The sequence below is a fragment of the Ambystoma mexicanum genome, chromosome 6p (genome assembly GCF_040938575.1).
Source record: "Ambystoma mexicanum isolate Mex_15411 chromosome 6p, UKY_AmexF1_1, whole genome shotgun sequence".
Taxonomy (NCBI): Eukaryota; Metazoa; Chordata; class Amphibia; order Caudata; family Ambystomatidae; genus Ambystoma; species Ambystoma mexicanum.
In genome coordinates this window covers 1,415,322,980-1,415,346,393 of record NC_090935.1, presented here as the reverse complement: position 1 = coordinate 1,415,346,393, position 23,414 = coordinate 1,415,322,980, and the positions used below count along the sequence as shown (strand labels likewise).

Below are 23,414 nucleotides of genomic sequence, written 5' to 3'. Positions count from 1 at the left end.
AAGCCTTTGTGTGTCTTCCTTCGTGTGGAGGACCGGCTCTCGCCTGCTGGCTTTCATTGGTCGAAATAAGCAGGGCAGCGGCCAATCAGTGGCCGTGTTGGTGCAACTGAGGCACTCAGGATACTGCTGGTCTTTAGGATCGGCGAACGGCCATCTTGGAGTGAGTCTGCCTAATGGTAGGCAATGGAGATCTGCTGGCTGTCGGCATAGAAGAAGCTGTAGGTGAACTGCTGTACAATTCAGAAATCAGGCAGTGCATCGCGGCAGTTCCGACAAAATAAGGAGTAAAATTCCTTCTTTTAAAAATCGGACTGTAAAGGTTCCATCCGGCTTACCTATCGTCAGGTAGATGCATGAGCCCTTTGTAACACTGCTCCTGCCGTGCTAGTGGGGAGAGCTCCTGCTCCTTCACAGGTCGGTGGTGGGATAAAGCTGATCACTGGAGACTAGACGGCACCAAGTGAAATTTGGGAGTTGGAGGCGGTCTAGGGATTGAGTTTGAGTGACAAATCTTTTCTGTAACCTCTGCCATATCCGTGAATAGCCGACATCTCAAAGCAAACTGCATCACAGAAACAGCATGTGTTGTGGGGGGAAAATGAGCGGGTAGGGGAGGCGAGGAGGTTATCTGGGGAGTGAGGGGAGCTGGCATAGATGATGGGGGCACTTGGTGGGGGCAAGAAAGCATTTATTTTCAGCTGTTTTTCCGATATTCACAGATATGGAAAACTATCTGGAGTTCTATACCCACAGCCTTAGTTTTTGGGGTTTTACAAAGATATTTTTACAGCTATACTGACATCGGGGGTGAAAAATCACAAGCCGTGGCTAGCTTCAAAGTGGGGAAGAGGCCATCCCCCACAGGCCATGTTATCTAATAAATTAGACGACATTACAAGATGACTTAGAGAAACATGGCTTGAGGGGGGCCAACCCTATCCTCACTTTGAAGCTAAGCAGGTTCAGTCCTGCTTTGAAGCTAAGCAGGGCCTGTCCCGGTTACTGCATGGATGGGTGACTGAATGGGCATCCAAATTATCTTTATGTAAACCGTGCTTCTGTCAGTCCTTGAACTTTTGCACTCCGACAATTTGTTTGCCTTTTGCTGAATTGCATTCTGGTATTTGTAGTCTCCCAGTCAAGATGGGGGGGGAATACTGCCACCCTTGTACACTTTTTGGCTAGCATAGTTCTATAAGGATTAATATATTTGAGCAAGACTATGCTATGTGTACTTTTCAAGTTATGTTTATAAAGCAGAGTATTGTTGAAAGCCAGAAATGGGAGTGAGGAGGGGAAATGAGGAGAGGGCAAGTCATGAGTATTTCCCACAATGTGGCAAGGGAGTTTGCAATCCTCAACACTGGTACAGTTATTTTCCTCCAAGTATGACTGCTTTTTAGGGCACAAGTAAAGGACACATGTGGGTGGACAGCGTAACCTTTTTCAGAGGACGGATGCAATCCCTTGGGTTTTTTTGAGGTTGGCAAACTTATTTAGCTACCAGGATTTTACTCAAGTTGTCATGTTCCCAGTGCAGCCGCTTAACCACAAGACCACAAGCACTTGTTTCATATTAGGATTTTGTTTTGATGGGAATATTGCAGGACGGATTGCTGGGTTTAAAATGTGAGCACCTTTTATACATTGCCAGCATATTTATTGGATATTTTCCTCTCAAAGGTTATTTTTCTGGTGTTCATTACTTTGGTTAAAAGTCCAATGCTATTTTGCCTTGCACACTTTCTTCTAAGAAGAAAGTCAATTGAACTACATTTGTATATTTCACTTTGAAATATATGTTCACTTACTGTGCATATATTCATGAGTGCCAGCTTTTGATTTTCGCTATGGGTGCAAAGATACCTGGGCATGTTATTCTTGCAGCTGGTCATTTTTTTCCCTTTTCCGTGTTGCTCAAATGCGGTTAGTTGGGGTCGTGCAATGCATCACAACAGTCACCAAGAGACCAGCCATAGAGCAAGGGGCTTGGAGCACGCTGCTTAACCAAAGTGAGAGATCCTCAGCAAATAATTGAATCTCACTGAGCATTGGCTAAAAACATTGTGAGTTCTCAAAGGCTGCAATATATTATACATAACAATACCACTGTCAAAATCAGTTTGTGATTGATGAACATCTTTGAATTATTGTGTTTTAAAATATAGAGTGGCCGTGCCCACCGGCCATGGCTAGTAGTCTCGTAGTGTTCTAGAATGGACAGGGGCATGGCCATGGCTGAAAGGCAGTGGCCACTGGCCATATGCGGAACAAATCTATTGAATAACAAAACCGTTGAAATACAAGGACAAAAATGTAGTTGCAGGGACGTTAATGTGAGAACTTAACATAACAAAACTCCTGAAATTCAGCTAAAGCCACCATAACTTTGTGCCCCCTGTTACACAGCCTAGGACCACAATAATGACATCACTGATGAAAAATGTTAGCTAGCAGGCAGATTAGAGCTAGGTTCAGAGGGTAACAGAGGACAGGAGGTATCTAGGATTCCTATTTTGAGTCTTGTGCAGCTCAAGTAAGGTTAGATTAGTCTGTGAGGTAGTCTAGTTTGGGCCCGAGAACAATACAATCAAATTGTGCCCTAGTCTGTGTAGTTCCATGTACTCCAAATGCGACCAAACTTCTCTTCATGGTTTCTCAGCCTGTACGTGACCCATTGCATGGTTGCCAACTTGCCGGTTTCTTCCAACCAGCTTCATAGGTTAAATAAAGAAAGTATGTTGCTTATCAGAGCTAAGACCCTAATTCTATTAATCAGTAATCAAAGTCCACAGGTCCTTATTCAGTGTGATAATCAAATATGTCTCATATTATAATTTCTATTTATTGGCAGAATCCAAAAAATCCACAGTCGACACGTGTTGTCGACCTGAAGGTCATCCTCAAGAGCATTACCCCAAAGAAATGCAAATTACATAGAGGTAATAGTTCACACAATTAATGTTCTAATAACATCTGACATATTACACACAAGTGATATCACCATCAAATCAAGTAATGGTTATTACATACCATGTTGAGAATTAGTATCAGGTAGGGTGAGCAAGTACAGAAAAATAAGACAGAAATACAATGATTAGTTACATCATATAGTTAGAATAGACATGGTTATGACCATTCGATTAAAAGGTGCTTACCCTGTGATTGATTAATATTAGATACATGTCGTGTTCCAATAAATAAAGGAATGGGTAATTAATTCTAAAATGTGCATGCGTGAACTGCCAGTTTCATCCATAGTGTTGGTTATACTGACCCTTGTTTGTTACTGTACAATCTCCTAAAATCGCTGTGAATGTCCCAAAATTGTCCAGACTTGCTCTATAAGTGCTCTTAAGTAGGAATGTGATCCAATTGCTACTGACATGGACAGCAAGGCACCACCCTAGTGATTGACCAAGTGAAATAGCCCATGTGCCAGAGAAAAACAAATCACCGAATTCTTCAATAATCAAGTTCTAAATCAGAAAGAATATAACATCTCTGAGACACAGTCGTCCCTCTGATGAACTGAAATAATCTAGCTATTGCCGGGAATAAGATTAATTTACCCTTGTATTGTAAGAGCTAAACACTTCACCAGGATATTCTAGGGCACCACATTCAAAACGTTGACCATACTTGACATCAAATCTATAAAAACACCAAACAAGAATGCTAAACATCTATTTGGGCTTTGCCCATCATTTCATACTGTATCTAAATAACCGGAGACGTTTTACATTTAGTGAAGCAATCGTTGACATAATGTTCAGGAAGGTAATCCCCAGATGTTTGAAGAACTGGTCTGCAAGTTTCAAATGCATACCTCCCACATTCAAGACTGGGGTGCCAGGGAGAGTGAACATTAGTACCGACTTCCACAGTTTATTACATACCCCAGATACCTTTCCTCAGTTAAGGAGATGAAATATGCTAGGGATCGCCCATAAAAATAGTAACATATCATCAGTGCACACACTAGTCTTAATCTCCATCGTTCCAATGTGCAAGAACCTTGTATTCCGTTTCTGCTCTAAATTTAGTCGCCATGACATCCAGGGCTAAGCCGTAAAGAATCAGAGGAAGGCGTAAACCTATTATGTTTCCACTATGTTGTATATTTCTTCTGGCAAGTATTCATTGCCTGCACTCTGGCCTTCAATCCAAGATAGAGGCCACCCAGTGTCTTTATTCATTGTTCTCCAAAGTTCATCTTGAGGAAGACCACGAACAAGAATCCCCAGTCAACATTATTGAAACCCTTTGCTGCATCCAGGCGGAGAAAGCCTTAGTCTTAGTTTCTTACGGCTGCAACAATAGAGGACATAGGCAAGGAACTCTGTATGGTGCTGCATTTTCCTTTTCCATGAGTTTGTAATCAAAATATAAAGATAAATCCAAGAGAAAGTCTTTTCCAAGGAGAAACCCTTGGATCCAGAGGGTGGTTCTGGTCCCTTGGAAATTTAGGTAGGATGGCAAAAGTGACTCTTCCAAACAACTGTTTCTTGGCATCACAAAGGTGCCTTTATTCAACAGTTCTTTATCTTAGATTCCGGAAGTTCATGTTCAAACCATACATTCTATGACATCCAAAATTTCCTTGGTTTCTTTATACTGGATTCACAAAGTTACTGGATTCACAAAGTTCTTATTCATGTAATAAATTCCACAATAAGCTTTCTTTGACTTCTCTTGTACTTTAGCAGATTCCCTGCTGTACTCCCTTGGCAAGAACTCTCTTGGGAGCTCTTCAGATCTCCTGGTATACTCCCCTGCCAGGTATCTTGTCACAGTGTTAAAAGTATTTGTACAACTTCAAGTGCCTGGTGTATCTGCCAACCAGGACTTCTTGTATGTGCTTCCGTATTCCCTGGTATACTTTGACAGGGATTTTATAACATGGGTAAACTTTCCTATACAACTTTGGTGGAACTCCTGATGTACTTCTCTGCCATTAATCCTTTTATGGATTCTTCAGATCCCCTGATGTACTCCCCTGCCAGGTATCTTCCCACCTTCTTAGAGACTTTTCTTCACAGCTGTGGTAGGTTGCCTGGTATACTGCCCTGCTCCAAATCCTCTGGTATACTCCTCTGTATCTTCCCACCGTTTTAAAGTTCTTATACAGTTTCAAAATGCTTAGTATATTTGGTTGTCAGGATTTCTCTTATGGACTTCCTAGATCCCCCGGTATACTTCTCACTGAGGTATCTTGCCACAATGTTAGAGGCTTTCTACAACTTTGGTGGATTACCTGGTATACTCCACTGACAGGAATCCTCATCGGGGGTCCTGCAGATCCCCTGGTATACTTTCCGATAGGTATCTTTCCCAAAATGTCAACTGCCTGGTCTATTCCTTTATCCAGCACTTATTGGTTTTACGGTCCTTTTCAATATGCCACATCCGTATCAACTTTGTTGCGTTTCCATAGGTTTACTTAGGGTAACACTTGCTCCAGCTTTCACCCACATTGACATCTCAGGCATAGGCATTTGTTCAGGTTTTGTTGTTGCACTTTATTTTGTCGTTATTCAAATACTCTTCCTTTTGGGAATTGCATTAACATTGGGTTTGGTCTGTATTAAAACCACCTTTGAACATTGTCCATAATAACAGTCTCACTTAACTCATTCACTTGATTGCATGCGTGTCGGTACACCCCAGGGCCCCCAATGGCTCTGGGCAGACTCCCCAGTGGTTTGTATCAGCTCGAACTTATAGCGTGCCTCTGCAGTGAGCCTCTATGGCTTCAAACGGAGAATGCTGCTCCCCGGCACAACCGTACCTCCAGGAGCTCCGCTGCGGCTCCCAGTGCTCAGACCATCCTTCAGGTGTGCCTGCTGCATCTCTCCTTTCTTCATGCCATGCAATATGTGGGACTTGCGTTTGCGAGCCGCCGCATGGATGTGCCTGCACTCACTCTCTCTCGCGCGCGCTCTTGACTTTCTCCAGCACCGTCCGCTCCCGTTCTACTGCGCCGAGTGCAGATGCCATTTTTAAATGTCCTGTGCACTTTAGATTCAGCCAAACATCTAGTCTGCTCATTAGGTTTACGGTTTCTCCTAATCTGCATCAATTCCTTCCTCCTCTTCTTCGTCTCAGTATTTGAGGCTTTATGGGAGCTGAAGTCCATAGATCCTATTGGATTTCTAAAATGATGTTCAAAGGTTTTATATAAAGAAACATTAGAAACAGGAGATGTTCTATGTGTGTCGTGAATGTTTGAGGTATAAATGAAATGTTGTCTAGAGTGACAGAGGATGGGTTTTCGGGTTGTTACAATAAGGATGATTTGTGGCATACAAACAAGCCATCAAGAACTTGGGTATTAGAAGGTCTTCAGTAGGAAAGTAACAATACTGCGTCTCATCTGATGGGAGTCACCACCTCCCCCCCAACAGCTGTCTCCTCCCATGTGATCCTCCCTCATGTATCCACCCCCAGAGTCAGGATCAGATAGCGACTGCCGTCCTCTGGCCACACGGGAGGAGGTCACTGCCGGAGAATTAGTGATGACTCCACCGCACCAGATTCATCACAGTTCTCTACAGAATTCCTCTTTCAGGAAGGTACTGTACATCCAATAATGGTGTATCGTTCCCTCATCACCATCTACTCTCAGGGTTAAATATATGGGGGCGTGGATCCCCATCTTAGTTGAAAGCACTTTGAATAAGGGCTAGGAATAGGAGGAAACATCTATTTGGGTGTACACATCATGTGGTGGGAAATAGAAGGCATATTCCCAGACCATTTTGTGTTGTAGTCTCTGAATATCCTGTAAATGTAAATCTGATTTTATTTTTAGTATAGTGTTTCTATCTTTCTGTTGACAGTGTGCATCAGAGTTTGTGTCAAGAAGAATGTCTTGCACCTGACCAAAGTCTCAACCAAAGATTATGTTTGTTATATTAAGAGTCAAGCGAGGGTGTTCAAGGGCTCATAGGTAAGGTCTGTATGATGGGTATTTGGTATGTAGATGTTAGCAATATCCTTTTCCACTACCTTTATTTTCAGCCAAACCACCTTAAACCTACATTGTGTGTTGTAAATGACAACAGGTAGCTCAAAAGCTAATTTCTTTTCTGTATAAGTGTTGTGGGTCCACTTGAGGCCATAGTATGTGTCTGGGGAAGCACCACCCGACACAGTTTTGTTTACGTTTTTCTATCTCTGATTCAGTGAGATAAAGTTCCATGCAGTAGTGCGATATCACAATTTGGATTTGTTCATAAGCTCAGGATCGATTTCCTTTTGGTTGGGTTGGAGAGGAAATTGCATACCACAAAAAAAGGTTATTGCAGCATTCACCACCCAGTGTTCCTCGCACTGTCTTTTTATTGCATTGTTATTTGTCTATTGTTCTCAGTGGTGGCGTGTGGGTTAGGGTGCAAGGGTGCCAACCCCTTGCATTTGGTGAAGATGTATACATTTAGATTAGTATTCTAAAACATACATCCTTCACCCGATACAGCCACAGCAGTTAGAATGCACTGAATGGAGGCTTGACCACCGGATACAGCCAGTGTTCCGTGAATTCTAATTGGCTGATGGACACAAGCCGGGTAATAATACCAGAGAGAATGACATAGGATCCAACATGTCTTTGTAAGAATTGCTAATAGCCAAGGGGCCATTGGGGGGACGGGAGTGGTAGAGAACCTTATTTATTTTCTGAAAAGAATAATTAAAGCATGTTTATTAATTTCCCCAAAGAAAGCAGTAAAATAATGTCAATGTCCCATAGCAACTGTAGCACTGGTGAAGATGAATCATAGCAAACCAACATTTGTAAAGTGGCTTTCCATGACCCGAGAATTAATTAGGTTTAAAGCACTCATTACCCCTTGTCTAGGCTTTGTAGTTGAACAGGTTCAACCCTTTACCTACTAGTGCCTTCTTCGATTAGGCATTGCTGAAATGTCATCAATCCCTAGCGATACACAAGGCAGAATTCTGAGCCAGGCGTTCATTTTTTCCCATAACGCCATCCAATATCTCCCCCTAAGAGAGAACATTTCGTCATTTCGTAATTAAGCCAAAATGTCAAAGGGGTTTTTGAAAGCTAGGTAGCTAGTGAGGAAGGTGACAAACATGTCTGATCTATTTGTCTTCTCCATTTTTCAGATATAAATATGCACCTTTTGACAATAGCGAACTTTAGGTAGTGTAGCGGGTCAGAAGGATGCAGATGCAAGCCATTTCACTTTTCTCTTTATTACAGAAAATCATAATGCATATCTTTCCCTATGCTATTAGGCATCCATACCCAACAAAACTGGCTATGGTGCTCGTCGTTCATCAGTGAATGTGAATGTCTTAACAGTGTCCACCATCCAACTAACTCTAGTTCACACCACTAGCCTGGACACAGGCCACAGGCACGGGCAAACATCCATGCACGATTGAACAAGTCTATGGCTAAGCACATCCGGCCTAGTTTCACACATAGCCGTCCAGACTGAAACACCTGACGTACCCCAACACCTCTGTCACTAGCAACAGCGACCAACCCCCGAAAGTAACCCGGTAAAGCTGGCCTCACATAGACTCTCTCAACAACAACAATCTCCCTCTAACCCTCAAGAGCACCCACCCACGTGTCTGACCTCTACTGGGCTGCTTAGTCGAGCCTCGCCATCCACCCAAGCCTTAGAATGGCAAACATGCACACACGCATCTAAGCTAATCCCCTAGAATCTCTAACCACATCGACTACGTCACCAAGGGCGTTCCAACCAAGGAAAAAGAGCAATGAGGCCACACAAGTAGGGACAGAGCGCTATATAAATAACAAAATACAATACAATACTAAAATAATAACTAAGGACAGGAGAATCACTCACTACTTCTGGGAATTTGCTTCTCGCAAACGTCTTGTTCATTAGCTGATTTCTAGATAGTCTCTGGTGACTTTTCTGATCATTTCATACAGTTCTCAGATACAGCCTTATCCTCAGGCTTTTCTCATTACTTTGCTCTCTTCTTTAAATGTACTTTCTTTACATTGTCTGATAAGAGTATGAATACCCCAATATCGATTTTCATTAGTTCCTCTATGTTTCAATGATACAGTCTCTTTATGTTTGCTGGGACGAGTAGGAGCGGTCCAATAATGAGTCTCATTCACTATTCTGTGTTTCAATATATTAATCTCCTTACCCTGACTGGGACGAGTATGATTGGCCCCATAATGATTCTCCGTCCCACTCCCAGGTCTCCCGTTGTCCCCCTTACCTGTTTCTCTTAGGGATAATGTCACCAGGGCTTTAATTGGCTCGGGGTCAATTCTCTCTCTCGTTTGGCCACTTTGGAGTTCCCCCTTGGGGAGAAGAGATGAATTCCCGCAATTTGTCAAGTAAGTATAAATTCCTTGGGACCTTGCAGCTCAATAATTAGGCTTAATCTGATGCAGCAAATTGTCATAAGAACAGTTGGCTTGGCACTCCAAGATTATATACCTGTGATTTGCAGCAAGTGCCTAAAAAATGCTACCTGACAATTCTGGCCTCAACACTTCAAGGGCTTTACGAGAACATCTCGGGAACATTGTACACGCTTCTTCCAGTAATTCTTCCATGGTACCAAAAGACGCTATCCCTGGAAAAGACTCATGTTCTCTTACCCCCCTTTTTTAGATTAGTATTCCACTGCCCACCTTCTTAGCTCGGAGAGAAGAGTCATGTGGCATGGGCTCAAACTGTCTTTAAAACAAGAAGGTGTCACTACAATGGCAATTTGGTGCAGTATACAACCTTGTAACAACATAACATTTGCATCATTGTATATGCATAGTTTATTTTTCCAAAATGGAGGCAAGCCACATTGGCCATCTTTTTTTTAAAGATATATATATGTATATATATATATACACACACACACACACACACACAATACTTGCCTCTGCTCCCCCTTTTTTTTTTTAACTATAGCTTTAACTTTTTTTTACATCTATTTTGCATGCTCCCTGAAAAACGAGAAAATCCAATATAGATGGGTTTTTACATTTTTCTTTAAATGGGGGCAACCCCCACGTTGTCTACACCCCATACCCCATTTTAAACCAGTTTTGCGTATTCCATGAAAAACAAAAACAATAATTGCACGAATATGACAACGGTGCAAATGCATGGATGGTTTCCAGATTTTGAGATCCCTGTGTCCCAAGGGTATGGCACGCAGCTGCTTTTTGGAATCATGGTTTCTGCAAGCGTCGGTGGTGTGGCTCTCAATGAGCTCTGCATTCCCACTCTCTCTGACCAACAAGCAGTTGTACTGCCCCACTTAGGGTTTTTGTCAGGCCTAGACACAGTCACCCTCTAGCCGCGGGCTGCCCTCCTGTGCCAGCGCCCTTAGCAAGTAGCACATTTTTAACTGCAAGTATTTCTTCCCGCGTTCATAGGGTTTTTATTAGGCCCATATATTCTCAACCGCTGGCCACAGATCAGCATTTTGGGCCAAAGTCCATGTTTTGATGCAGTTTCAACACTAATTACCTTGATAACCGAAACAGCGAAGGCAGCAAGTGCATACATACCACAGCAGCAGTGACAACATTTGCTCACGTCCACATTTACATTTACTGATCGTTTCCACCCAACCAGGTTCCACTTTTTACTCTACAAAGTAATGTTGTGTTTGTTCAGCTCATGAACTGCCTGAAACCCGAGCCCCCAATTCTCCTTTAAAGAACAAGGTAAGGTATGTTCTTTTAAAAAGCTCAAAAAAGCAAATAAAAAGGTCATACTTGAAATGGTTGTGTTCTTGTATTTCTTCTGGAAGTTTTCCTTAAGCAGCAGCTGCTCCTGGGCTACCCATTGTGCCTGCAGCATCTTCTCCACGGCTGAAGGAAGGGCTCGAGCAGCACACAGATCTGTGATACAAATAGGCAACATGAAGTGGCACTGTCCATTTTTACCCATAATTTTAAAAAAAGACAAAAAAGATTGAACAAAGACTTCAAGTGCTAGCAATATATGACTTGGGACTAAACGTTTGGCAGAAAAGATGATTTTGTGGAACAGAAAACTTGCAGAAAAATGGAAAAGGCAGTGGGAATAATTCCCGAAACAGGTAATTTGCTGCACTGCTTACCCTTTGCCTTCTCTCCCAAACCTTATTAGGAAGGTTACATCAGGGGGTCTAGTATCAGCTCCCCTTACATAAAACCAAGTATTTAAGAGTGCAAGAACAACAATATTACTAGCATAGTGACACAGATGGCTCATACCAAACCCCCCCCCATACCCTCTGAGACGGTTAAAGGGTTATTTTTGGCAAGGGCGCCTGGGGCTCTGAGTCGGTCCCACTCTCCCTCTCAAATGTGTGTATTGTGCCTTATTAATGATAATGATGTCTGGATGTGCATCAATCGGATAAAACTGAATTGGTCTGTGTGACGAATAGACTTGTGCCCTGCAGGGGTAAAAGGACGAGTAGAGCCTAAAATGCCCACCCAGCCCTCACACTTCTACGAACCAAGAGCCAACACAATCATAAAGGTAAAACAGACACAGTTAAGAGATGTCCCTCCTCCGATTTCTAGGATAACGTGGCCCGAGGGAAGGTTATTCTCTCAAGAGGGGTGTGAATGTGGTTCAGTAGAAACCAGACAGTGAAGCATAACAGTGCAAAATAAAGGAATGTCCAATCAATGTTCAATAAAAATATATATACACTTTAATCAAATGAACCATGTATAATGTTAACTAAATAGAAAACCTTACAGAAATCCACCCCAATAGAAAGAACACAGAATATGCAAAGATAGCAGATGCAGCACTCCTAGTAACGAGACAGAGGGTGAAAAAGGCTTACAAAATGCCATAATGGTCAAAGGATAATGTTCCTGAGGTTGCAAAAGGGATTAGAATTACCTATCTAAGTCTTGCGGGCCCAAAGATGGACCAGGGGCAGATACCAGTCAAAAACATATTTGCAAATGTCTTGGTTTCACACAGTGGAACTAGGCTTCTCAGTGTCATTCATGGGGTATTTACGGTTTGAGGCTGCAACACTCGCAGTGGTCCGGCGGCAACCTGGTGTCGAGTCGGGGCCGAACATAAGGTAGCTGCAGTCTCGAAGCATCCGCTCGGGCTGAGCGGATCGGGTCGTCACCAGGTTTGGGTAGCATGATTTGCAGGTGAGTGGGTTCGATGTGGAGGCTCTGAAGTCACTGTTCGGGGGACACCAGGGGTCGGGTCGAACATTTTACAGGAGAAGCGGTGAAGAAGCTGGTGGTGTGAATGGTGCTCTGAGAAATACCAGGCAGCGGTACTTCTTTGGTTCGAGCTGAGGCAACACCACATTTCAGCTGGCGTGGTGTCGAATGGAGTTGAACAGGCAAATGGCTGTTTGAAGAACGATGAATACCAAAAGGCAGTGTCGAAGGGTTCTGGTGGTTCGCTCGTTGTTCTGGTTTTTAAGAGCTTGAATCCCACTCGAAGGGCTCAAGGACCAAGATGAGTCCTTTTCTCAGGCTCCTAAAGATGGGGGAGGCTGGCGCACACCTTCAGGGGTCTTGCAGCATGCTGAGGTCCTGGGCAAAAGTGTGGCTGGCGGAGATGCAGGTCTTAATCTAGCAGCAGAGTTCATCCCCAATGGTCCCTGTGGATTGTTAAGTTCCAGAGCCCACTTCTACCTTCGAACACCTTCCTTCACCTCGAAACTGGAGGATTTTAGAAAGGACTGCTCTCCCAGAAGGGTCCAACTAAATCTTCATGGGTTGCAGTCAAAAGATAATTTAAAGACGTGGTGGGAGTCCCCCTCTTTTAAAGGTAAACGCCAACAGGTAGACTAAAGCTAGCCTGCCTTAGTGGTAAACTCCCTGCTCTTGTAATAGTGAACTTTGCCCTTATGACATCACACCCAAAGTGATCTGCGCTTGAGGAAGTGGAGGGGACAAGAAGGCGAGAGAGAGAGAGGCAGAGAGAACCAAGATGGTGGAATTCTTCGCCAGCTGAACAGAGCTCTCCCAGTCTACACTAATCTCTTCTCAATTGGATCAAAGGGCTTTAGATATGCATCAGAGGTGCACATCTTAAATGTATGGTACATGGGTGCATATCTTAAATGAACCCCCTGAGTTGCAGAGACTTGGCGATCACTGCAGCCATCAAGGTCAAGGTGGTGAAGGATCTGGGCATACATACATACTTCTCTCAGAACCTTATATCTCAAGTGTGATCCCATCATATATCTTTCAGTTGTGAATTCTGTGCAAAACCCTTACTTTTCCTTCTTGTCTGCCCAAAGTCACCAATGGTGTAAGTTTTACATATAGCAGACTACAGGAGCACTCTATTTTTGATATTCCTAAGCATCAATTTAGCAGATGTCAAGGGTGTTCAAAATGCAGCCGCGCGGCAGCAGTTGGGCCTCTGTTGCACGGACCATGCTTGCCCAGTACTCTGCTCTCTGCACTGGCTCCCAATGGAGCAATGTATACAATTTAAGGTGGTGTGTCTGTGTCTTGCATTTAAATCCCTCCAAAGACAACGACCAGGATATTTAGCATCCAAAACTATGCAGCCGAATCCCCCACCTCTCCCTCTCAGTTTCTTGGTTGTTGCACTCTTCCAACATTGCAGACTTTGAGGCCACGCTTTCTAGTTCAAGCTTCTCTGGAATTCATCACCCCTTGACGTTTTACTGTATTTAAGATTTACTATAATTTCAGAGAGCAGTAAAGACCAGACTATTTCTGACTTAATCTAGTTTGGGCTCCTAAACGCCCCTCTTTTCGATCTTCTTACTCTTATATTTGTACAACCTGCTTTTTTCAGTACGAAGACATCAGAAATGTTGCTGTTACGTCTCGGCAGGCCCGCAGGAAGGTTATTGCCCTCCGTAAGGGTATGCGTCATATTGCAAACCCATTCTACGCCCACTGGCAACTGCCCTGGAAAATAGTGGCTTCGGCTCACTCCGCAGCACTCTGCGGCAAGTTTTGGACTACAATTCCCTGCTTTCCGCCTCCCGCTGTCAGCTCAGAGGCGATGATGCGTGAGCCTCGTTTTCGTCCGGTTCCGCCTTCTGCTTCTCGATTTAAACCTCGGAACCGGGCGAAACGCTGCTTCTGATTAAAGTTGCATCCTGGTATTTAGAAGTTCCTTCTTCAATCCTACTTTAATTACCCGTGTACCAGACCCGTTTCCTCTTTCACGGACTGCTTTTGCCTGCCGCTTTTGGAAAACTACTTACCCGTGTACCAGACCTGTCTCCTCTTTCACAGACTGCTTTTGCCTGCCGCTCTTGGAAAACTACTTACCCGTGTACCAGACCTGTCTCCTCTTTCACGGACTGCTTTTGCCTGCCGCTTTTGGAAAACTACTTACCCGTGTACCAGACCTTTTTCCTCATTCACGGGCTGCTGGTGCCTGCCGCTTTTGGAACCTTGTGAACACGGCATCGGTAATACTCTTCTTTTCACCACTTGCTAACAAGCACATCTCCTGTACTCATTGTACCTTGCCGCTGAACTATTTCACCTGCAACACTCCAACTCAATTGTGTCCTTTATTGTTGCTGTTACCATCCTCTTTCCACAATCAGACTTCCATTGGACATTCTTCAGTAGTGCACAGGGACGCTTTGCGGATAGTGCACCTACTCGACTCTAGTGCGGCCCTCGTTCCGCCCGGGTTCAGTTTCCCTAACTAACCTACCCATTTGTTATTTTGCACTTCCGTTTTCATGAACTCTGTGGACATTACAGATTCAACAGCACATCAGTGGTAAGGGTTTTCTTTGGCCTGATAATCCATTCTCCTTAGTTAATTGACAACTATAGTCAGGATAGGTTACATTCTCCTCTCTTACTTGTAGGTGGTTCCGGTTGCCTTGAAACAAGGGGAGGGCATAGTTCAGGTACTACTAGAAAGAAGTATCGAGGGAAAGGGATCCGTCACGCTCACCTGATTCCCACGGAGGCGCAGGTCTGGCTTCGAGTGCTGATGCTTCTTCTATGGTGAAGCGCAGGACTCTGAAGATGGACTCACTGGCTCGCAGGAATATTCCCCTGTGCGTGAAAAGGGAGTATTACCTACTGACGGAATAATGCTCAAGCCTCCCACTCCCTTCCAGCCCTCCACGAAACCCTTCCTCGATTCCCCGTGAAGTCTCACCTTAGGGTCTGGAAGGATGAGTTCTCCATCCTGCTTCTGATGCAGGGGCGCGTTGAAACCCAGTTACTTCACTGGATTGAGGTTTGATGGGAGTTCAAATAAGTTTGACTATTCAGGTAAGGCGCTGTAAGAGTTCTGTAGCAAGTTCAAAACTTCAAGCTTAATAATAATGTTCATTGTCTTATTGCAGCATGCGCTAACGCTTATGTCTTTTTCCCCATAGGGGCTGGGGTCCGGAATGCCAGGAAGCGGCAGGACCCGAAATGAAATGGGAATGACCCAACAGAAGGAAACTGAGCTTTTCCTATTCCCTTCCTTCTCTCACCTTGTGTTCTTGTCTTTTTCTCTCTAGGCTCTGGGAAGTGGCTGCGGATCCGGATGATCGCTGCTGAAGATGGAGGTGCCCAGGAAAGGTGAGTGAAATGCAGTGCTGCAGCGATCGAAGCGAAATGCTTTTAAAATGATGTCTTCCCTTTCAGGATCGTCGGTGTGAAGTCTCTGTGATGCAGCTTTAGCAGGTAAGGTCTTCTTTCTCTCCAATTCTCTCTTAGCAGGTGACCTAGGATGCTGACAGGCGTGGCTGAAGTCCAGATGCAGGAGCTGACACGGTGAGCGTCCAGCTGCGAGGAGCAGAACAACGCGAAGCGCGAGTTGCTGATCGGGCGTGGTTTAAATAGCTTTGGAAGAAGTTCCAGGTATGTATCCTTCCACCGATCAGGTATGTATCCTTCCCCGACCACACCCAGGGGAAAGTAGGTCCACAGGTAAAGTAGTTCCATTCAGGCCTCAAGAGGGCCTGGATGTAGCAGCATGGTCTGCATCAGGTAAGAGCACCTTAAAACACTTGAACACATGTCTAGCTTTATGAGCCTGGCGCCTAAGGCGCCAGGACAGGGGTCCAACATGAGCCTGGCGCCTAAGGTGCCAGGACTGTGTCCAAAGGGCCCCAGCTTGGGCCCGCTGGCACTTCCCTGGGGGAAATGCCTGCCTCTGGGGTTGCTGGGTCGGACCTGGCTCCTTGGAGGTAGGCATCATGACATGATCTTTCTTAAATTTCCAATTGCTCACCTCTTGTTTTTCCTTTACAGCTCCGTTCTTGGCGGCGTGTCCTCCCCGCCCTTTTGAGCGATCAGTCCCTCTGCCTGGTCTTACCCAGCAGAGAGTCATAACGTTAAAAAGGTCTTGTGCCCTCACAGAGAGGAGGCTAGGTTGGAGGCCCCGACCTAGTTCTTCAATCAATAGTTCAGTCCTGTGCCTTCCGGCCACCGATTTGGTATACTTCCCGTCCGGTGAGTAACAGTTGCTTACACTGCAATATAAAATTAATGGATAGAAATAGGCACCTGAGGCCTGTAAATACACTTACGCAGCATCCTTGCTTTACCAAAGTGCAAGGGCAGAAAGAAGGTAAACTTTGGTGGTGGAAAATCTCTGCCAGAGAACTATCAAAACAATGCAGAATGTGCTGATCTAATCACTGTAATTTGCAAGGTGCTTGCAAAACAGGTGTATTTCATCGTTAGCACGCATGTATTCATAGAACCTGTACATATGGCATTTAAGGGAGGGTTCGCAGGCCCATAAATGACTCCAATTACTCGCTCCCTCGCTGTGTAGTCAAAGCTTAGGAAGGGGCCTGCATTAGAATGTGTTCATTAAGTATTATTCATGCAATCTAAAATGGACATTGCTCATCTACCCTGGACTCATGCAGGGTTGTCCCAACTCCAGACTGTGAAAGCCAGAATCCTGATTGGTTTTCAGGATACCCCTCATTAATATTTATGAGAAATAAATGTGCATACTGTGACGAATTCATGGATGTCAACCCTTCTTCCCTAGAGGGAGACCCTTCCCATGTGGTCAGGGTGATGGGGCCACAGTCCAACAGACCCTCCAGGGGGTGGTACACAGGGGGAGGATTGCATGCAAGAGGAAGCCCCTTATGGGATTAGGGACGACCATCCCCTAGGAACAGGATATACCACCAATTTACTACACTCTCCCTCTATCCCAAAACCAAACTCTCCTCCATTCTTTCCAACTAGTGCCAATATCATTTATAGTAAGATCAGCCAACCTAATTTGTTAGACCTTACTATGGCACCAGAGAACACAATTTTCTTTCCATTTAGTTCCAATACAAGTACTGTGACGAAGATGATGACCAGGAGTATGAAGATCACTCCAGAGAATCGGAGTGAATGGTCTAGACTCTCACGGCACTTGGCTAGTCACAAGCAATACAAAATAACTGTGGGAAACCATCATGGAGAGAGCCATCCTCTGAGGAAGAAACGCAGGAGATTCTAACCTGGTGCACAGGGGGACGCACCACGAAACGCCATGCACAGAGGGAAATGGGAACACAATAGTAGTCCAGGATGAAGCGACTACACTGACCGCTGCCCAAGTAAGCCTCCAGATGTACCAAACTCTGGGGAGCTACTGGAGGTCCAAACCACAGTTTGGAGAACGAACCAGTGACCGGCGGAGCAACCGCTGACAGGGTGAAGATACCCAAATGGGGCTGGAGACAGAAAGCACAGCCCAAGGATGGAGGAGCAACCGGCAGAGCAGCCCCGAGCCGAGAGAGCATCTGGACGCTACCGGAGCCTTGCAGCAGAGCACCACCACTCGGAAGATGTAAACCACACAAACAGGTACAAGGGCAGACCGAGAAGTGCTAGAGGTCCGGGAGGAATCGGGGAACAACAACAGAACATGAGAGGAGAGGGTCTGGGACCCTTAGAGTAACAGAGAGAAAGAAACCATTGTATGCTTGGCAGAAGAGTAAACCAAGCAGGCATGACACACCACTGAGTCTGGGACCCGCACCCACAGGAGAGCCAGAGAATAAGAGGGTCTGGGACCCTGAAAGAGTTAAGTTATAAGTGTTAGGGTCAGAAGCAGGGTTTTTGGACACGACAGTGGCTGACTATTAATTTGACATTTTCTTTAGATTTCTTTGAGGCAGAGAAACCCTTCTTAGCTTTAGGGACAGATTTTATTTTCCTAACCCTTTTAATGGTTAAGTTCGGGCGCAGAGTTCAGTCTGCAGCAGTTGGAGCTGGTGAGACGAGCTGCAGCTACTGCCTTGGAGTGATTAGGAAAGAGTTTTGACCTAAAGTGGGTCTTTGTTTCTTTCCTTGCTACTGTGCCCTTAACCAACTAAGCCCAACTCCCTTTAAAAACTCTGGGAAAGCGCGGAGCGTGCTCGCAGTGTTCGGGCACAGAGTTCAGTCTGCAGCAGTCCGCAGCAGGTAAGCAGCCAACAATGGCTGAGGCAGGTCCTTTGACACGTTCAAAGCTAAAACAATCTTTACAGCCACAGGCGAATCTCTCAATCGACAATATTCCACTCCGAGAGGGGGAGGCGCTCTCTCTCATGTGTGACTTGGGAGGGTATGATTGGTCGCGTGAACAGCAAGGAGATGTGCTGTCTGATGCTTCACATACCGAGCAAACATTGAGTGCTAGTTTCCCCGCCTTCCCCTCATTAGCGCAACTGGCAACAAAAAGCTATCAAGCTCAGCCCATTTTACTCCACAAAACAGCTTTAGAGTTAATGTTGAGGCAGTTGCTGCGGTTGCCAAGGATGGTACTGGAGGAGGAGGAGGGTGGGGAAGGGTGTATACAAATGGTGGGACCGGGTTGGGGGGCAATAGCATAGATGCTGTAGAACACGGAGAGGTATGTGCCGACAGCATCTCATGCCCAAAATCAAATGAATTTTTAAATGACAGTGAAAGTGTCAAAGTGATTGAAATCAATGCAGCAGCCTTTGAATCCCCGTTCGATGTAACGGACATTGAGCTTCTTGAATTAGAGGTCCCGCGTTTATTGAGAGAAGAGAATTCAATAAAATTTAACTACCTGCCTGTTGAAGGTGGAGTCAAAGACCCCGATGTAGAAAGGCAATCGAGTAAAAATCCTCCGGTCCCTAAGATCAGATGCAACAGTACGCAAGACGGTGCATATAGCCATGAACACTTAGTGATAAACATCAACACGCCCAACAGTGGATTTGACTCTGCAGGTCGTGAGGCTCAACTAACCGAGCGTTTAAAAGCAGATTTTGAATTAATGAAGAGCAAGCTTGCAGAGAGCTTCTCAGCTACAAACAAGAAAAAACTTAGAAATGCAAGAACCGATATCCTGCAGGCTCATGGAATGTGCAAAGGTCTTGCAGACCTTCTAACAAGTCCAGAAACACAACGCCAACTAGAGGTTTCTGTAATAAACACAGAGCCATCATCAACACGAAAACAAATGCATATCACACCTGTAAACATTCAAAACAAGCAAACTGGGTCATCCATGCAGGCAAGAAAGGGACGCAGACTTACTGCGAAGCAGATGGTAAGCTGTTCCACGCCAGAGCCGGTGAGTTTGCTTGACGCAGCTGGTCCGATGCCGCGAGTTGACGTGGGAGCACCAGCGCGAGAAGGAGGAAAGCTCACTAGCGAGATCAATGACCCCCAACATAATGTGGAAAATGAGCTGTTAGCAAAATCAAACCTGTCAACCGTGGCTGCGATACAAATACATAATAACGTGCTGGATGCGACGTCCTTGGCGCGGATTCCATTTCTAAAACTTTATGAATCTCTGCATGAGGAATTGCAGAATAACAGTGTGCAAATTGGCCACTTGAATGAAAAAATAAGTAAATGGAAAGCGCAAACACATTATTTCAACAACATCTAGAAAATGAAGCCACCAAAGCAACGTCCCAGCAAGTTCAGTTAAACGAACAAGCCAGCAAAGACAATATTGAAAAAAACACTTTAATGGAGGCGATGCTAAGCTGCTTACAGCAAGTTAGAATGAATGCAAATAGTGAGCTGTCACCAAACTTCAGCCCGAGGGTACATAAAAAAAATGTGGAAAAGCAGGTTGATGGTGGCACGGATGGCGGCAGCGTGTTAAATGCACTTGGTGGAGAAGAGGCCTCAGATCAATTGAGACGGTCATCCGAGATGCATAGACCGCAACATCAGGAGAGTGCCGAGCCATCAATAGGCACTAGTCAGACGGGACAAGAGGGGGGGGGTCAGTGAAACTGTAACCCCAAATACAACTGAAGCAGTTGCTAACACTCAAACAGAAAAGAGAAACATTGATACTGGAAGCGGGGAAAACACCGAAAAGTTACCCGAAAAGCCCCACTGCTCCACATGAACCACTCTAATGCGGGCAAGCAGTGTCCGGCAAAAAAAACGGAAAAAAAGAAAAATCTTGGAACAGCAAAAAAAAAAAAACAAGTGGCTCTAGAAAATGTATACGTAATCTGACAACACCAGTTAAACAAAGTTATTTCACAAGAGAGAAACAGAGTGCTTGCAAATAATCAAATAAAGAAAAAAAGTCTTATAAAAATAGCTGGAGTAACTAACCTAACAAACCCAAAAAAAAAAAAACAACGAGACGTGACTCAGACAGTGACTCAATTCAAACAATGAAGACATCAGTGGACCTCTGATTTGTCAACATATTCTGACGATTGTGAAGAGGGCAGTGATTCAGTCATCCAAGAGGCGGACGAAAGGAGTCAGCCAAACTTGGCGGAACATAATGAAAGAGCGGCTAGACAACCTCCAACGCCACCAATTGCAAAAAATACAAAAGATGAGGAGTCCCAAAGGCATTTCGGGCACACAGTGAAACATAGGAAAGTACCTGGTATTCAAGCAATTCATGAGCTAGACACTGTAAGCAAGCCCCAGGTGACATTAAATCCGAAGCAAACACGAGCACAATTACAGAACAAACGACTCCTTGTGGAAAAACAAAAGTCGACTGAAGTAAAATCGATGCCAGGGAAAATCCGGATTGAAAATATATTTGACAAGGCAAGACAAGAACTGGCAAAAATTGGTTGGAAAATGTAAACTTTGGATAACAACCTAGGACTGTACACCTAGAGAAAGGCCTCCCTTTGTATTGACCCAGCCCAACACTGCTTTATTCCAATCTTTATTATTTATTAAAATGACCCTAGTACTTATTGGGGTTTTGTCTTACCCCTTTGTATATCATTGCTCGGCATTGCCACAGCATCCAATATTCACGATCAGAAAGAGGCATGTGAAGAGGCAAGGTTAGAGGGAAAGCCAAAGTGACCAGTCCAACTAGAGGCTACAGTCCTCTGTTGGTGAATCTGTGTAAATTTGCAGGCCTAAGGTTAAAGTGGTATTTAATATGTAAATTCATCCTTGGTACTTTATGTCGGCAAAGACGGCCATAAAGATTACAGTAAAACATAATACACAAATACATTGTTCCAAAAGAAGTTCAAATCAGATTAAGTAAAAATTAGATTTGGGTTACTGATACGGTCATATAAAAATACAAATAACCTCAATGCAACATCAATTAACAAGTCCACATATATAATAAAAGACAGATTAGCACTACTGCATCAGTTTAAAGGAAAAATCGGACTCTGGACAGTGATGCTTTTAACAATATTCTGTTCACGGTCCTTCAGCTTAATTTCTGTTTGTATCGCTTTTTTTTTTTTAATGTCAGGACTAATGGATTTCCCAAGAGTCCAACAGTTCGTACACCCAAGGTAAATTGTAAGCTCTTTCACATGTCTCATCCTTGGTAAAATGGTGCCCCCTTTTTGGTGGATTACATCTCTCTACAGTAAGGGTTTAAATGCTGCTTCCCTCCAGACATCACTAAGTCCCAATTCTTCATGAAGGGGAATTGTGAGGGTACTTCTCTTCAGGCTCAAAATATTCTTTAAAAATGTGTTTTCAGCTGACTCCAGCATTTTTATTTTGCACTGCCCCGACATTTCAGGGCCATATAATGTGGTCATAAAGGCTTGTAGTGTATAATTGTTGCTTCACTGAACCATTGCCAGGTTCTCTGGCCCATCTTGCAATGGTTCCACTATATCTAGATAGGATTAAGTTCGATTTGTATACTTGCTGAGCCAAAATTCCTTTATCAGTGAACCTTAAGCCCAAATAGCCAAAGGTTCAACTTGTTCAATAGATTACCCATCAATTTCCAAATTCAGTTTCAGCTGTTTTGTCACAGGTATATTTTAAATAACATGAATTTTGTCTTGGCTTGATTTATTACAAGACTGATATTCTTGCAAAGTGTGGTGAATAACTTGAGCAGTTCCGTTACCCTGGTCAAGGTCATAGAAGTCATTGCATCAACTGCAAACATCATAATTGGATATGCATCCGACCCTAGCAAGGGTGCATCATTTGCAGGTGAGAGGAGAGACTATATGGTACTGTTTATGTAAACACTGAATAGTTTAGGAGTCAGGACACAGCCTCACGCACACCTTTTTCCACTTTAAAGGAATTAGTTGTTCTACCATCTCATCGGCATCTCAAAGGAGAAATAAAGAGCCAAGTTTCACTCCAAGGCTTTCAACTGTAGGTTTACGACATCCTGTTCAGTGGCGGCTGGTGAACTTTTGCATTGGAGGGATGCAAATATTTCCCCCGTTTCAGCCTGAGCAACCTAGTTTAGCAAGGGAACCTAAATCAGCCATGCAGGGCTCTGGAGTGGAGGGGTACTAATTAAGCAATAATCATCCATTCCAAAGGCTGGAATGGGTGATAACGGCCCAAGGCCAGAGTTCCCTGTGGCCGTTATCACCCGTTCCAGCCCCTGAACGGATGCTTATTCCTATTACCTGCAGTGCCGAGAGTAAACTATTTTGTTTGAATGATCAGGATGCCTCGAGGCATCCCGTTTATTCAAACAAAATGCTCACTAACGATGGCTGCCATGGACCCGGGAGATGGGGCTCCGTATGGAGCCCCTCTTCCATTTCCATGGCAGCCAGCGAGGACACCGGGAGGAGGCAGCAGCGGCGTGGATGCTGTGGTAATCAGGTAATTGGGGGTGGGAGGATTAGAATTAAGAATGGAAAGGGGGGGGAGATGGCGGGCCAGTGGAAGCAGCCATTAGGTTGCTCTGAATGCAGGGTTGGATTGGTAGATTCAGCCTGTGATCCGAGCAACCCGACTGGTTGCTCCACCCCGCCCTAGTTGCTAATACTGTAAAGCACATGTTCATGATGCTTTTGGCCTCATCATATATACCAGCATTTCCACCCTGAAAAATTTCCATGATGTCTGTGCCCAAAACATATACCAGCAATCCTGCTGTTTAGTACAGGTTTATAAACTCTACCAATCCTGTGTTTCAGGCCCAGTCTCCAGTCGAATAGCCTCCAGGGAAGGGTTCGAGGTTGTAAGAGGTCAGAACAGGCTGAGTGACGCCCCAGTGGATACCAGG

General features: G+C 44.5%; 1 protein-coding gene across 1 annotated transcript in view; it reads right to left on the bottom strand.

The window, feature by feature from the left end:
* HPSE (heparanase) overlaps positions 1-23,414 on the bottom strand; it is a 366,331-nt gene that overhangs the window by 203,526 nt on the left and 139,391 nt on the right. The window contains exon 3 of the mRNA XM_069626116.1: positions 10,754-10,879. Coding sequence (XP_069482217.1) covers positions 10,754-10,879 — 126 coding nt within the window. The remainder of the gene's footprint in view (positions 1-10,753; positions 10,880-23,414) is intronic.